This window comes from Lynx rufus, unplaced genomic scaffold, assembly GCF_022079265.1.
Source record: "Lynx rufus isolate CCGP_SWC_20201006 ecotype Redwood Valley unplaced genomic scaffold, mLynRuf1.p SCAF_4, whole genome shotgun sequence".
Classification (NCBI taxonomy): domain Eukaryota; kingdom Metazoa; phylum Chordata; class Mammalia; order Carnivora; family Felidae; genus Lynx; species Lynx rufus.
In genome coordinates, this window is record NW_025814856.1 from 98,606,597 (window position 1) to 98,624,300 (window position 17,704).

General features: G+C 40.3%; 1 protein-coding gene across 5 annotated transcripts in view; it reads right to left on the bottom strand.

Annotated features, from left to right (window-relative positions):
- SGCE (sarcoglycan epsilon) overlaps positions 1–17,339 on the bottom strand; it is a 70,402-nt gene extending 53,063 nt beyond the window's left edge. For all 5 annotated transcript variants that reach the window (XM_047096592.1, XM_047096594.1, XM_047096593.1 and 2 more), the window contains exon 1: positions 17,231–17,339. In XM_047096592.1, the coding sequence (XP_046952548.1) occupies positions 17,231–17,339 (109 nt within the window). The remainder of the gene's footprint in view (positions 1–17,230) is intronic.
- Between the last annotated feature and the right edge of the window lie 365 nt (positions 17,340–17,704).

Here is a 17,704-nt window from a genome sequence, read left to right on the forward strand (position 1 = left end):
TATAATCATTACACATATACACAGTGGTAGAGAGAGAAGTACTACAAAACCCTCAGGGGGTAGCCATAATCCCTGGATAGGGATGTTGTGATAACTTTAAAGTATGTTTTACATTTTACAGTTGAGGGGGCGCCTGGGTGGCTCAGTCAGTTAAGCCTCCCACCCTTGGTGTCAGCTCAGGTCATGATCTCACGGTTTTGTGGGTTCAAGCCTCACACTGGGCCTGTGCAGCTGCCAGCACAGAGCCTGCCTGGGATTCTCTCTCTCCCTCTTTCTCTGCTCCTCCCCCACTCACACTGCAAAAGCTCTCTCTCTCTCAAAATAAATAAACATTAAAAAAAAAAAATTTTACAGTTGAGTTTTGGAAACATTACACTGGCAGAAATGAGCAGAATTGGGATTAGGGGCTAATAAATAGGAGGCTATCTCTGGAGTGCAGGGTAGCAGTGAGCCCATAAATCAGTGGTTGAAGCAAAAGGAAAATAAAGCTGGGGCCAGTTACACGACATCATGCAGATAATACTGACAAAGTTTTCAAATTGCCGCATGTGGGTTAGTTAAAAGGGGAGTCAAAGATGGTTTTGACTTTTTGAACCAGAATGACACAAAATAGTGATACATTAGGAATCCCCCCAAAAGGAGTCAGTTTTAGGAGGAAGATGATAAATTTAATTTGAGATATATTAAGTCCGGGGTATCACTTGGAATATCCAGGTGAAACCGTCTAAGAGAAAGATCGAAATAGAACTCTGGTTCATAAGAGAACTTAATGGGGTTTCAGATACAGATTGGAAATTCATCCCCAGAGGAATGATTATTGAAGCCAAAACCCCAGCATAATTCTTTAAAGAGACCATGCTCCCAGGTCACATGCACTAGGCACCCTCATATATCAGGTGATCTGGAGAAGACACACCTTCGTGTTCTTGAGCCATTCATCTATTCTATTTCCCATCATGGAACCACCACTCTTACTGCTTACTCCCTCATTTTTCATCCTTACCTTTTTTTTTTTAATTTTTTTTAACGTTTATTTATTTTTGAGACAGGGAGAGACAGCATGAACGGGGGAGGGTCAGAGCAAGAGGGAGACACAGAATCTGAAACAGGCTTCAGGCTCTGAGCTGTCAGCACAGAGCCTGACGCGGGGCTCGAACTCACGGACCGTGAGATCATGACCTGAGCCGAAGTCGGATGCTTAACCGACTGAGCCACCCAGGCGCCCCTCATCCTTACCTTTTAGACATAATATTCGGGTACGATTTTCCTAACTACAACATTGGGTCTCCAACACATTCTCCCTTCCTCTAACCATCTCAGGTATGTTCCCTCTGGGTTCAGCTCAGTCCAGGAATCCCCCAGGGTATACCCTACAATTTTGTCCTAGCTTCTGGAGCTGAAATATAGCAAGAAGGAACGCACAAAGAAGTGGCAGGGACAGCAAAGGCAGAAGAACATGGTAATAATTACATTTATATAGCAAGCACAGAGGATGATTCAGCAAAGAGCGGCAGAGGCAGAGAGGTTGGACAACTGAGCCTGAAGTGTCACATATGTCAACACAAGAGATATCAAGGAGACTGGAATCAACATCCTCACTGCAAAAAGGTCAAAGAGAATGAGAGTTTAGAAAAGACTGCTAGCCTGTGTAAAATGAGAAGTTACCGGGGACTCCTTGAAAGTGGAGTTGCAACAAAGTGACAAGAATAGAAACCAAACCGCAAAAGGTCAAGATATAGATGCAGCAAATATAGTTAATCTTAAGAACATTGGCAGGGATAGGGGAGCAAAGAGATTAAATGATATGATAGATAGACGGCGACATAGCAAGGCGGAGAGAGGGCAGGTTATCTGAGTGTGGGAAAACAGATTTTGTTCAGCTCGGGAAAAGACGCAAGGAGACAGGCAGACTAAGGATAAAGAAAGGGAGCAAACCTGATGAGACACAATGCAAGAGAAACTAGAATGAGCGAAACCAGCATTTACAAGTAAAGAAAATACCTCACGAATCAGAAACTAAGGACAAGTGAAGATAAAAACATCAGCAGGAGTACAGGAAGCTTCATGTTGAAAGGGGTTCCTCACCCTAAGAGATGAAATGTGTATTTCCTTTTTAAACTGAATTTTGAATAAAATTCTGAACTTTAATTAAATGATGAGAAATACTGAGTTCCCTTCCAAAATGGAAAAAAAGAATACAATTCAACACCCAAGTTATTAAAAACTAACAAAGAGGCAAACAAAACCTCAGGTGAACATTTCAGTGATGCCTGCAGGTGGAAATCGAAGGCCCTAGCACCCCAAGCAAATAAATGACTTGATGGGTATTTAATTTTTAAAATATGCAAACTTAAGTGTACTAATTTTATATCTACTGAAAGACCAATCTTCTGGATGATCCTTCTAAGAAATGGTTGATTTGCTTAATAACTGAAGTTATGTCTTTTTATTTATTTTTATTTTTTTTTTAGGCAGGCTTCACGCCCAGCACAGAGCCCAATGCGGGGCTTGAACTCATGACCCTGAGATCAAGACCTGAGCTGAGATCAAGAGTCAGACCCTTACCTGACCCTGCCACCCAGGAGTCCCAAATTGTTTCCTTTTAAATCTAGGTGAAAAACACAGTCGTTGCTCCCTAAATAATTTAAGCTAAAATAGGATCAGAAATGTCCATGGCCTCTTGTGGCCAAATATCTCCCCCACCCCCACTGCATTCTCTTGATCACTGGGTTCCAAAGACTACATTCTGGTCACAGAAGAATCATTTGGGCAACTCTCTAAAAATACATATTCATACCCCAAAAAATTTGTAACAAAAAAATGTTTTAAGCACATATTCATAACTCCAACGTGGAGAGTGTAGGTACGTGGGTTACACAGTTTTATCAGGTAATTCTCATACACAATATGAACTCTAGAAGACTGAGAGAAGACCTACAAAACCCAAGGGTATATAGGATATTCACTGAGTCACATCATATGTGCCAAATGTAAGGCTGACCATAGAACTGAAAACTTTATCCACTCCTACCTCCACTTTCCCATGGATTGGAGAGTTACCATAAAGAACAGTTTGGAGTGACTGGGTCAGTTAAGTGTCTGACTTCACCTCAGGTCATGATCTCACGGTTGCTGAGTGTGAGGGCTGTCTGCTGTCAGTGCTGAGCCTGCTTTGGATGCTCTGTCCCTCTCCCTCTCTGCCCCTCCCCTGCTCACTCATGCTCTCTCTCTCAAAAATAAATTAGCATTAAGGGGCACCTGGGTGGCGCAGTCGGTTAAGCGTCCAACTTCAGCCAGGTCACGATCTCGCGGTCCGTGAGTTCGAGCCCCGCGTCGGGCTCTGGGCTGATGGCTCAGAGCCTGGAGCCTGCTTCCGATTCTGTGTCTCCCTCTCTCTCTGCCCCTCCCCCGTTCATGCTCTGTCTCTCTCTGTCCCAAAAATAAATAAACGTTGAAAAAAATAAAATAAAATAAATTAGCATTAAAAAAATTTTTTTTTAAAAGAATGGCTTGAATATCCAGACAGCACCCCTTTTGTTCCCTCCTTTATTCTAGCCCAGTAGTTCTCAGACTATGTATGCATAAGAATTGTTATTCAGTAAGGGAAGGAAACAAAAATAACATAAAAACAGGGAGGGGGACAAAACATGAAAGACTCTTAAATATAGAGAACAAACAGAGTTACTGACTGGAGGGGTTCTAGGAGAGGGGATGGGCTAAATGGGTAAGGGGCATTAAGGAATCTACTTCTGAAATCATTGTTGGATTATATGCTAACTAACTTGGATGTAAGTTAAAAAAATTTAAATAAAAATACAAAAAAAAAAAAAAGAATTGTTCAGGGTTATACACACCAAACTACATATATTGTACTTTATGGGTGATTCAAAGAATTTACTAAGATAACTTAAATCTATGGGATTTTTTTTTCCTTCCACTCTGTCACGTCCTTGCCAGGTGAACAAGTTATCATTGCTCATACGTTCTAGGTCCTATATAAGGGTAGTCCAGTTGGCTTTTACAAGATTCAAAAGACAAATTTGATTGGTGCCTCAGTCATTAAAAAATAGAAGCAGTGTAAGAGTTTAAACACATTCCACCAGCATCATTCTATTTTAAAGCCAGCATTGCTTTGAGCATATTCATTTTTTTTTAAAGTTCAGAGTAATCCATTTAAAGTTCCACTCTGACCACAGAAGACAGTAGTCCAATAAATCTAAATAAAAAGACAACTTTTATATGACTCTACTCGCCAGACAGTGTCACTAAAGGCAAGACACAACGCCACGGATGGTGTGCCTGCTTCCACATTCAAGTCTCACACCTTGAGGAAGAAATCTCAATAACATGGAAATAACTATTTGTTTTTAATTGTGTGTCCAAGACCCTGGATCCAGTTGACTAGCTTCTTGTATAGAAAATTACTATAATCTGTGCAATGACAAATGCAGATATTCGCTGAAAAAAGCTACCATTTTAAAGTTTGATTTTTGTTAGAAAAGGACCAAAGCATTTCTTTTTCTGTGAGAACAAATTTCCTTAGTTAGCATGGGAAAACACAACTCAATTTAAGAATATTTACTCTTGGGGCGCCTGGGTGGCGCAGTCGGTTAAGCGTCCGACTTCAGCCAGGTCATGATCTCGCGGTCCGTGAGTTCGAGCCCCGCGTCGGGCTCTGGGCTGATGGCTCAGAGCCTGGAGCCTGTTTCCCATTCTGTGTCTCCCTCTCTCTCTGGCCCTCCCCCGTTCATGCTCTGTCTCTCTCTCTGTCCCAAAAATAAATAAACGTTGAAAAAAAAAAAAAGAATATTTACTCTATACATAACTTATCAAGATTAAATCTAATATGCAAAAAAATTTCAACCTGTATAGACCGGTTCTTGGACTCTTTCCAAAGATAACAGACCATCCTCAGAAATCTTGAAAGAAACTCCACTGTGCTCACTGGGTTCATGATAATCTCTGCAACAATTGTACCTGGATGTGAGTTTTGCTCTGATGCATAAACACAAAAGCAAAGAATAACATGCTTACTGCGTTTACACTGCCCAAACTAAGAAGACATTCACATGATTAGCTGGCATACACAATTTAACCAATTCCTCAACAGCTCTCTCTCAAAATTCATCAAAGTCTGAATTAATCCAAAGGTGGCTGGCATGCCCTTAAATTCCCTTGAAACTATATAATACTTAAAGTTCGCCTTAAGATTGCATGATTTATTCTGAGTCTTGTAGCACCGTGACTGACTACATTTCATCTGGCCTGTAGCAAGCACTCTCCAAAGAGACATTACTCTTTCCCAAACCTGAATAATTTGCGGACTTGAGGAGGTGGGGTTTGTTATTTAATAAAAGCAATTGAAGAGCTGTGAATGGTGACTGATTGCTGATGAGCTAATCAGAATGTCAAGGGAAAGAAATAATAAATAACGATTTACTCTGCCATTGCTGTCCAAGTAAACATCAGGGAATGCCAAATGAAATTTAATCTGATTAACACACTCACCTTAGAACCAAACTGTCATGTCTTTCTCTGTCCACTGTCTCCTCTGTCTCTTTTCATATTTCACTTGAAGGGGGCACAGACTTTGTTTTCATAAACTAGATAGATAGCTCATGTCCCTGACATCTGTCTGCTTTCCCCACGTCGCTATGCTGCTTCCTGGCCCTCTATATCTTTTCTTCCCTTCCTTTATGCAACATCCTTAATACTTTTAAAATGGTCTCTTATATTAAGATGTTTTCATATTCTTCTCTCTAGAAATGTGCATTGACATTATCATTAGCTACTGCGTTTTGAATAATAAGTGAGAGGCACTACACTAAGAGTTTATACATATTAACTGATAATCATTACATTATCAACTATGGGAAGTAGGTACTATTAGTTCCATTTTTCACTGAGGATAAAAAGACTTGGGAAGTTATGGAACATACCCTGGATCATAAGTTTACTAAGTGGCAGAGTTGGACTTTGAACTTATTTTTTGGCTTACTACAAAGTCCGTATCATCTACTCCATCAATACTAACCCCAAATGGCTAAATGGAAAAGCAATTTATAAACTACATACTTTTAAATGTATTTTGAAATATTATTACTAGTACATCATCTTCAACTTATTTTTCTTTCTAGAAAAAGTAAGTTTCCCTTGACTGCTGGATTAGAAATAACTAGCAATGAGGCAATGCCCCTAAAAATTAATTCCATGCATTATGTGCATGATTGCACACATGGGCATGCATGCACACACACACACACACACGATTCATTAAAAGAGGAAAATTTGAAAGTTGGAAACTATGGGGGAAAAAGGCTTTGCTGAGAAGGACTATCCACTCCAACCTCAGGAAAAGATCCTCTAAAGAGAAGTGTAACAGCAGGATTTTAAACCTAGGAATGCCACAATAAGAAGCCTCCAAACTTTGTTAAAATAGGAGTCCAGCAGGGCAAAACATAAGTAATTATCAAATATGTTTGAAAATTATTTGAATTTTATAATTTTAGCATAAGCAAGGTAAGATACTAGTCTTTGGAGTAAAATAAAGTTGGAATACAGAAAGGTAGTGTTTTGTATCAGAGTCTCTGAAGATAAGAGTGGGTTGAAATCCCAGTTTTTGTCCACTGAGCAAGTTATGCAATATCTCTGTACCTCAGTCTCCTCATCTGGTAGGGACAGTATAGTGCCCGCTTCATAAGGATGTTGTTAGTATTAAACAATACATTTAAACCCCTCAAAAGAGTGCTGTGCACATAATGATGTTCTCAGAAAAATGTGAGCTATTATTACATTTAATCTTCAACTAATATGCAGGAAATCTTATTTTTTTTTAATTTGTTTAAAGTTTATTTTTTTTAATTTTTTTTTCAACGTTTTTATTTATTTTTGGGACAGAGAGAGACAGAGCATGAACGGGGGAGGGGCAGAGAGAGAGGGAGACACAGAATCGGAAACAGGCTCCAGGCTCTGAGCCATCAGCCCAGAGCCTGATGCGGGGCTCGAACTCACGGACCGCGAGATCGTGACCTGGCTGAAGTCGGACGCTTAACCGACTGCGCCACCCAGGCGCCCCTAAAGTTTATTTTTGAGAGAGAGAGTGAGAGACAGAGCAGGAGTCGGGGAGGGGCAGAGAGAGAGGGAGACACAGGATCCAAAGCAGGCTCCAGGCTCTGAGCTCAGCACAGAGCCTGACACAGGGCTCAAACTCACAGCTGTGAGATCATGACCTGAGCCGAAGTCAGTGCTCAACCGACTGAGCCACCTAGGCGCAGTGAAGGAAATTTTGGATTCCTTTAAACGTGATTTCTTAAAAAGTAGACACTTAAATGAAAAAAAATGTGACAATTGGCATTACAGACTTAAGCTTCTCTTTTTTGTTCTCATGGTCATAAGACACATGAAAAGTGATATTTCTATAGCTGCATGCAGTAAATGCTGGAGGCTGCTGATGAGCAGAGCCAACAGCCCAGGGGCTCCAATGACCCCCCAACTCCACGTGGCCTCCCAGAGGACTAAGATGATGGCATTGGCCATGGTATGATGGACGAGAGCTGTAGCCTAATCCTTCAGAGGAAAGCCAGATGTAATTAGAAGCGAGTTCTACTGATACGTGCTAAGCTCTGACTCTCATAAACTCTTAGGTGTTTTGTTTTGTTTTGTTTTGTTTTGTTTTGTTTTTCTGAGCAAATAATACACCAGAAGCAAAATCTGCACAGGCACAAGAATCAACTTTGCATCATACATATCAAAATTGGGGCGAAAATTAAATACCCAATAAAAGAAGTGTTGATTTGATAGAATAATGGAGAAGGGACAGTTGTCCACTTCTCTTAGTAGTTTTACTCCTTTGCTCAAATAGCCTGACCAAAGCACATACTGGGATTCCACTGCCCGGAAACAGGACTATCTGTATTCCATCTCAGAAACGTTAGATGGATAAGGAGCACCAGTGGGACCCTTAACAAAAGGGATGCATAATAAATGCACTAGTTATATGCACCATTATAATTTAATGTCCTGATCTACAAAATGTTGGATTATTTTGAAATTAATAAAATTAGTGAAAGGCAGAATACAAAATAGTATGTAGTCTATGTGAAATCTAGTGTAATAGTGCAATCTAGTGGAAAAGGATTAAAAGGCAGAGTGTAAGAGCTACCAGGTTAGGGAAGTCAAACTGTCAGGGAAATGCTGTTAAAAACACAAAAAGTACAATGCTTACAAGATTTTCCAATTAAGAAACCTCTGAAAGAGAAAGACTCTCGTATCAGTTGTTTACTTGGAACTGTCATTACTTTTCTTTATTGTACAAGCCCTGTATCGCCATTGCAACGTATTCAAATAGTATAACCAGGAGGGTATAAAAAATCAAAATCCCCTCTCCCCTATCTGTGGCCTCCCTCCAGTGCCTAGGGCATCCATTCCCAAAGGGCTTTACACCTTTTCACATCTATGCATATACAGACGTACGTCTGTGCACATACACACGTGCATATACACACTGTACTCTTTTTCACATAATGTGATCACACTGTCTTCCTTTAGCATAGATCTTGAATGTGTTTACGTGACATCACATCTGAAGGCTGCATAGATAGCTTTATGCCGGTGCGGCTCAATCATAATTTACGCATCAGCACCTCGCACTCAGCCGTCCAAACTAGAACTCCTGATCTTTCCTTTAAAGCCTGGGCCTCTTACCGTGTTCCTCATCCCATGAATGGCACCCCCATTCATCCTCCTAAATATGACAGAAATCTAGAAATCGTCCCTGACATCTCCTCCTGCTGATCCCCGCGGCCAATTCAATCCACGACCCACTGCCGTTGCTATTTACTCCTCAAAGTGTCCCTCCCAGGCTTCATCCCCCATAGCCACACCAGCTCAGGAGGTCTCCAACTCCAGCCTAGATTACAAAAGTAGCCTTGGAAAGAGTGTGCTGCAAGCCGTTCTGACCCCTCCAACCCCTTCTTCACAAAGCAGCCAAAATGCTCTTTGTGAAATGCAAATCTGATCGTGTCCTGCTTAAACCCCTCCGACGACTTCCCCTAGGTTTTAGGCTGAAGATTACACTCTTAAATGCGGTCTAACAGGTCCTGCAAACTCTGCTCCTTGACCTGCTAGCTCGCCTCCTTTTGCATTGGGCTCCCTCTTCTCTGTCAGCTCCAACTCCTCTGGACTTCTTCCAGCACCTTTTATTTGCCAAGTCAACCTGCCCCAGGGCCTCTACAGAGCTCTTCTTTTACCTCAAATACACCTTTCCTCTTCACCTCACTAACATTTACTCACCCTTCAGATCTGAATACTTCCTCAGAGAAGCCTTCCTTAATCCCCCTGCCTGGCTAAATCCGTTACTTAGAAATTCTAGTAGTGTTTGTAGCACTTATCACAGATCGAAGGGCACATTTATATGTGTGATTATTTGATTTATCTCTGTCAGCCCCACTAGTGTAAAAGATCCTTAATGGTTGGGACCCTATAATCCCCAGCATCTCAGAGGGGACTCAAAACCAGTTGACACCCCCAGAAAATAAATAAATAAAAGAATTTTTAGTAAAGATGACCACTCCTTTTTCTAATTTTTCATTATTGCTATCAACCCTACAATAAACATCCTTATACTTTTACTTTTGAGCACTTTCACAAGTGTACCTATAAGCTAAACTCTTAGAAGTGAAACAGCCAGATAAAAAATAACCTTTCAGATTTTGATAAGCACATGTAGCAACCTGTTCTGTTTCCACTTCTGCGGTACCGGCCTTTGATTAGAATCAACTCTATAGCTAGAGAAAATGACAAATGTTAAAGGTGCTACACTGATTAACTATTTCATAAGAGAGAAAAACCAGCATCATTTAACCACATGTCTTACCAATTTGCTAAGGAGGAAAAAAAAAGAAAGAAAGAAACAGAGAAAAACCCCAAAAGAACATTGGGGCTATTTTTTTCTTTTCTCCTGCATTCCAAGGTAAAAGATCAACTTTACATCTATGACTCTTGCTGAAGAAACCGGAAGCTAAAATATTTCACTTTAACTACTATAGGAAAATTAACTGTGTTCTCTCCTTTCGAATTCACAATAAACCCCAAATCTCCATAATAATCAGAGTGGTGACCAGATGAATGAGTGAAACACTGAAGAATGGGGAAGAATTTACACCAGGGCTGCCTAACTCCTAAGCATTTTTGAAATGAACAGCTTCATTTGTCAGAAAAGAAAGTCTTCCTTCCGAAGTCACAACAGATGCCCTGGCAATTCCCGGGGTACAGAATGCTGAGGATCTATTCTAAAAATCTGATTAGTCCAAGGCAATTAAGTAGAAAGTGAGACATGCTAAAGATGAGCGCTCTGTAAGCAATAAAGCACATTTAAACCGCTATTGCATACATATTGCATAACGATTCTCAGATGAAGATCAAAAAAAAAAAAAAATTCTACCCAAGTGACTCTAGAAGAAAACAGCACTTTAGCTTTACCCACATTATTTTTCTCCAGGAACATGACATTAATAATCATGCCAACAACTTAATGTGTTGAGACTACCTATTTATTTCCTGAGACAACTTCTTCAACTTTTAAAATTTAACTTTGAGGATTATTTACTTCCGCGGCGCAGGAGCGATCACTGCATTCAAGGAATCGCAAATAGCCACCCGTGGGTCAGGTGAACGAGCGTTGACAAGCCAGAAGCTCATCTCTGAGCATTTCTCTCTCAGAAATATGAGCTCAGCACAGGACCGCCTGTGGCATCTTCAACCGGGAAGTGAGCCATTACAAGTTGCCCTGTGCCTTATTACAATCCCACAAAAGTGAATGGCACTTTTATAAAAGATACAGAAAATAAGAACAAACTTGTTTAACATGAAAAATATACTTAACACAGTCAGTTAGAGTGACCATGGTTCTGACCTAACAACTGGAGTGAGAAAGTTCTGGGTATGGGGCTGGGGGTGTTGGGGAGAGACAGGAGTGAAAAAAGTAGGAAAAAGTTGGTTAAAAAAGATGACTGAAGGATATTTTCTTCTTTCTTTACATCGCTCATCACAGTCACCCTTAGTTTTCAAGGCTCTGGAGCATAAAAATAGTTTCCATGGAGTCAGATGTATTACAGGTTATCATGCCTCAGAAGGGGGGGGGGTCCTGTGTGCATACTCTATAAATTAATTTTGAGCAATCAGGTTTTCAAAGTTAGATATGGTAATCAAAATAAACGATCAACAGGCAGATGGACAGGAAACAAAAATCTGCCACAAGACATGTTCGAGACACTGAGAGTGTGCTCCTGAGATGGTCAGAATCCAGGCTAACCTGAAATGGAGAGAAGTTAAAAGGCCACAGGGTAGGAAATTACTTTTGATTGGAAGGTTTTATTTTCAACTGAAAAGCTAAAAATTATAACTAAGTATTGCAAGGTCATATAAGAGGGGTGAAAACTGCGCAAGGGACAACTGCCCCCCATTTCCCCCAGGGTAAGAGGATCCAGCAGCCAAGGGCTTAGCTGTCCTGCACCAGCAGCCAATGGCGGTTGCTCCCCCTTAACCCTGGGCTCCCCATCATCCATGGCCACTCTGCCCGGGAAGCCAGCTCCCAGCCAGCAAGAAACACCAGGAAAGGAATAACTATAAGAAACAAGTTAAGGTCAGGACACTTTGCAGGGGGAAATAAAAAGGGCACAAATAAACAAACAAACCAACCCTTTAATTCTCTTCTCAGATATTCAAGTTTGAAATACAATGAAAGGGGAGGAAGGAATGTGTTAAACTGCCCTGTTTCAGCTACTTTCCAGTTGTAAGAGATCAACTTGTAACACAGAGGATTATTCTTTTCAGACAGTTTATCAGAAAAAAATAAAATGTTTCCATCACAAGTATCTCTGCTGCCCTACGCAAAAATGTTAGCATGGCCTTCAGATTAAATATTCACTGAAACAAAGGTGAATAGTTCTGAGATTTTAAAAGAAGAGACCAAGTAAAGGTGTTAAGTTGATTCCCTGGCTGAGCTGCACTGTTAGAAAGGTCTGGAGTTGAAATCCAGCTCTACTTTTCAGCCACTGATGCTAGTTCTGTTTTCCGAAACAAACAGAAAAGAGTTTATGTCTACTTTTAGTCTTCAAGCTAAACATTTCCAGACCCTTTGAGGATACCTCCTGTGACAGGATTGCCAGACCCCTCATCCTCCCCACGGACTGTTCTGGAAGTTGTCTAATTTGTCAACGTCTCTCTTTAAATGTGACAGCCAGAAATGGACGCAATACTACAGATGTGGTTAATTAGAGTGGGGTACTATTAGTTTTTGTGACATATGGACACTATACTATTATCAGAATCTAAATTTGATTTTTTTTCTCTTTTACAGAGACATCATGCTGCTGGTTCATATTAACCTTTTTCCTCAAAGATTGCCACCACATTAAGTCACCTTCTTCCTTATACACTGATGAATTATGGTGCATTTACTGCTATTAAGTATCTTTTCACATAGCATCGCAGCCTATTTAAACCACATTAAACTCTAAATTCTTGTTATCTATTTGTAACAGTTCCCCCTTTTCAAGTCATTCCTGGATTTTAAAGCAAGCATCCTAGATCTTCATCAAAGTCATTCATAAAAATGCTGGAAAAACAAAAGACCCAGGGCAAAGGGTTAGATCTTTCTCCAGGGACCACTCTTGGACCCAAACCCAGTACCCCACACACCTGGAGAGTGCTAGTTCAGCCCGTCTCATGCCCACAAAGCAATCCCGCTAGTCAACACACCATCTCACCCACAAGAGCATCTCAAGCCTTAACAAATGCTTTGCTGAAAGTAAGATTCACTTATGTTTCAAAACAACGTGTAAAAAAACTATACATATTAAAATTATAGTCTTTGAAAACTACATATGCACACAGAACAAAGACTAAAAGGAAAGGAGCCTCAATGGAAATGTCTGTTCCGCGTCAGACTGTGGAGACTGTTTTTTATTCAATACTGTGTTTACTATAGTTACATTGTTTAAAAAATTGAAGACACCAGGAATTCTTCTTAGAGAGAATGTTGCTTGGAGGCAGTTCATGTAAAACAGCTTTAAGAGACTTGAGACTCTATCTGATCCTACCAACTTGAAAACCCCAATCAAAAAATATTCAGTTAAAAAGACTTGTTGATCCTTAGGAACACTAGCTTCTTTTTTTTTTTTTTTTAATTTTGCTTTCCTGTTTTCGGCATAATATTTCTGGAAATCAGAGAGATAGCAAACCAGAGAACAGTATTCTAAAGTTTAGAAAAAGCCTGGATGGGGTATATATATAAGTGTGTGTGTGTGTGTGTGTGTGTGTGTGTGTGAGAGAGAGAGAGAGAGAGAGAGAGAGAGAGGCAGACAGAGACAGAGACAGAGAGAGAGTGAGTGACTCAGTCTGTTCATGTCTGTCTGTCTGTTATGTCTGTCTCTTTATCTATGCTGGAGAAGTTCAAAAGGATGAAAAGGAAAAAAAAAAAGTCACCATGTTTAATAGTTCTGTGAAGATTTGGACTAAAACAGAGCTCCAGCCCAAGAATCTCTAATGGACACATAAACTCATATCATCTATTCACCTAGAGTCCTCTTTTACACTAAGAGCAGGAAATAAGATCAGCAGTAGGATTTGCACTTTGGTGTTTAGAGCTGAGGCAAGGGTAAGGTTTAAGAAAAGGAGTCAGTAAGAGTAAGTGTACAATTATCAAAAAAGAAAAAGAAATAAAGTGGCTGGTTATTTTGGAGAAAATATCCATAAATCCTGCCCTTGTTGGAATCCCAAACAATCTGAATATTTGATGGACAATTTTTTAACATGTCAGGGTTTCTTTACTGCCTCAGCATTTGTTTAGAGCATGGTTTTCTCAGTGGAAAACCAGCGTTACAAACTGAATACATGTTACCCTTATCTCTTTGAGATGGTCTCTCACTAGGTTTCTCTGGTGCTGTCTCTTGCTATTTTTAATGTCTGAGAGAAAGACAAGTGAATATTCCACTTTGCTTAGAAACACAATTTGTCCTTGTCCTAGAAGCTAAGCTAAATACATCAGGTAAACCAACAGCTTTTAGATTTATGGAAAACCCTTATAATAAAGAGGTAAGATGAGCAAATACTAAGTCCAGTTGACAACTGAAAATTTTACTTTGCTTAGAAATAAATTTTGTCTACCACCCTAAAAGTGAAGCCAAAAGTATCGGGTAAATCAGCAGGTTCACAGATCTATAGCAAATTTTCATTTAAAATACATAAAATGTCCAACTAGAAAGTCTAGTTATTATCTGACAAGTGAAAATTCCACTTTGTTCTGAAATACAATTTTCCCGCCACCCTAGAAATTAGGCTAAATACTTGAGGTAAGTCAACAGTTTCACAGATGGAAAATGGCCATAAAATAGGTTAAATGCCCAAAGAGAAGTCTAGCTAGTATTTGACAAGGAAAATGCTACTTTGTTTTGAAATACAATTTTCCCATTGCACTAGAAGTTAAATACAGGTGGTCAATCAACAGCTTCATGGATCCACAGCAAACGCTCATCAAAATGAATTAAAATGTCCAAATATAATGCCCAGTTATTATTTGATAAAATAAACATGCTCAGTAACACCTTTTTTTTTTTTGCTTTACATGTAACCCTGTGCAAAATGGGTAAGAAATAGTCAACACTGAGAATATCTGAGAAAATCCAAAATTCACTTAGGAATAATAAATGTCAAAAAAGTGTTTTAAATTCTTGTCTATTAATTGGAGGGAGGCTAATGTTTCGTAAGATAACACAAATGTTATCTAAGGTATTTGTCAATGTTATATTTTTGTATTTATTTTTAATATTGTTTTGCTGTTTCGGATTTGAAAAGTCTTACCATAATTACTTATCAATGTTGTTTTTTTTGCTCAGAAAAGGGTTTCTAAGCAAAATAAAAATTATTTAATATGAAGAGAAATAAAAAACACAAGGAAATACACCAAAATGATAACTATGCGTATGTTACAATAGTGAGATCAGAGGAAATTATCAGTTATCCAGTTTTAAATATTTATGTACTAACGTTGTTCATTTAAATTTTAATTAGAAAAAGCAATTAATATTATTTCCTTTAAAAAAATCTCTGTAAATTTAATGTTGTTTAACAGTTAGGTCTCTTTGGAAAGAAAATAATGAAGGAAAATTAATTTGATCTGATTTTTAATTTTTAGGAATCATACATATGTAGCTCTATGAGAAATATATGTTATTTTGGTACATGTAAATGCATAAAGAAAGTCTGCAAAAGTAAACTACATAATGTGTATGGGGATTAGCTTAGGATGAAGAAGTTACAGGTGATCTTGATTTTCTTCTTGATTTTTTTCCCAGTTTTCTGTAGTTTTATTCTCCTGAATTTTGCACAGTGAATAAAAATTCAGTATGATAAAAAAATAATACTAAAGATATTTTTATACAAAAAAATTCTGGTTAACATTTTGAAATAAAAAATGAAATTGGTTCAAAGTTATTCAAACTTTAAAAGTCTTGGGATAGATTTTTAAACTTTTATTTTCCCTACCATCTATCCAGGTTTTTAATCTCACTTTTTAGATAAAGAATATCTATCAGTTAACAAATAGGCAAACTAAATTTTCTAGATTGAAAAAAACATCTAAGGGGTTGACAGTTCGGCAGTCAGAATGGTACTCTGGCAAACAAGACATCCTAAAATTTTATCTTGCAGAAAAGGATGAACATCTTAAGATTAAAGGCACTTCTAAAAAGTATAATTGTGTTCACCCAACTTCCTAGAAAAACATCTTCCACTGTTGGAAATTTTCACTTCATTCATTCATAGATCTGATGGTCAACATTTTATTTCTGATAAAAAGTAAAATCCCAGTAATGGTGTTCCACTTTTGTTTATTCCTAGAAAAGCTAGTTTTAATTGCGATCCCTAACACCGTGTCACGTACAATGGGTCGAATTCTTATTTATCCTATATGTATAAATAATCTGTAGCAATGTTACTAAAATATACTCAATTTTAGCCTTTAAATACAAATGTGGTCATCCGCATTTCAGAAACCTCACTCAGCTGTAGACAATTGGCTTTCCATTTTTACTTAAACTTCTTTTTCTAAGATTATCAACAAATTGTCCTTTTTCTCAGACCCTGACACTTTGAGGCGCTTAAATGGAAATCCTCATTATGGCTTTTTTTTTTTTTTTAAGCATCCTTCTTCATCAGTATTTCAGAGGTTTGCAACTCATTGCAATTTTATCTAAAGTAAAATATGTATGTTTATATGCATAAATACACACAAACATTTGTGGCCGAATCTCAGCAACACGCTTGAAAGGATTAAACATGCGGTTACCGTGACTAAATGTATTCATTCACTCTACAAGACTTAGAAAAACGTAACGTTGCAGAGAGAGCCAGGTCTCTGTGTAAACCTTGTAATCACCACTAAAAGGCCATAGCTGGGAGCCTCCGAAGCCTCCAAGCACACTGGAGGCATCCACAGCTGTTTTTAATTGTTTTTGCTTTTCAAAATAGTGCACTTGGTGGGGCAAACGGGGCTGTTTGCAGCGTCTCTGGCCCCCAGCCGGGGTTAACCCTGACCTGAACGCCCTGTTTAGCCCCCAGCATTTCACGACTCTGCTTCCCTGCTCCGTAAAACCTAAGAAAAACGAGATTTCTGCCGCCAAGAAATGCTCTTAGGAAGAAGGGGAATTAGGGGTTTCAAATGCACATTTTTGTGTTCCCTCCCGATCGGATTCAAGGAAAGAAAAAAAAGGATGTTTATGTGGAAGGGGATGCAGCTTGACACCCATTTCCTATGGCTTGTCTCCGGGCCGCAGAGCCCCATTCGTGTGGTAACGACCCCCAGAAAAATGGGCAACAACCCCCAAGTCTTTGCTTCAGGGATGGGGAGAGGTCCACCACCAGGGCTGGTAATTAGGGGTAGGGGGTGCGGTGGGAATGGAAATTGGAGACAGAATTTCTGCGCGCTCTGGGCAGGGAGGGGCCCGCGGGGGCGCGGAGAAAAAGAAAAGGCCAGGGGTCAAGGCTGAGAAGGGACTCACAGGGCCCAGGAATTGGGGTGCGGGGTGTTCTGGACGAGGGGTGTCGTGAGGATGCGGGTAGAAAGAGGGGCTGGCGCCCAGAAAATGCCCCCAGGTACCCACAACCCGGGCGGGGGATGGGGAGGCGGCGGCCTGTTGGCCCCAGGACCTCCCGTCGCGCGCGGGCCACTAACCTGTCAGCAAGAAGGTGCCAGTGGTCGCGGGGCTCATCCTGCGTGTCCCCCGACCCTGTCCCGTCCAAGCACAAGGGTCTCCCAGCTCCCACCACCGGGACAATTGCATTCTTGGCCTGACTAGGCCGGCCGTCCTCGATTCTCCCCTCCCCTCCCTTTCTTCTTTCCTCCCAGCTTGGCCAGTTCAGCATCAGCATCCTGCACCCCCTCCTTAATCCCGTACTCCCCCTAGCGGCGGGCCAGTGTAGCGTGGCCATCGCCCCCACCCCCATCCCCCAATCCCCCCCAACCCCCGCCCCCGCTCCCCTCCGCCCCCCTAACCCGCGGAGCACGCTGGGATTTGGCGCCCCCCTCCTCTGTTCAGCCTATATAAGGCTCCCGGTCGGCGCTCCCGGTACACGCGCTTCAACTTCGGTTGGTGTGTGTCGAAGAAACCTGACTACGACCTGGGGAGAACAGCGAAGAGGGTCCACC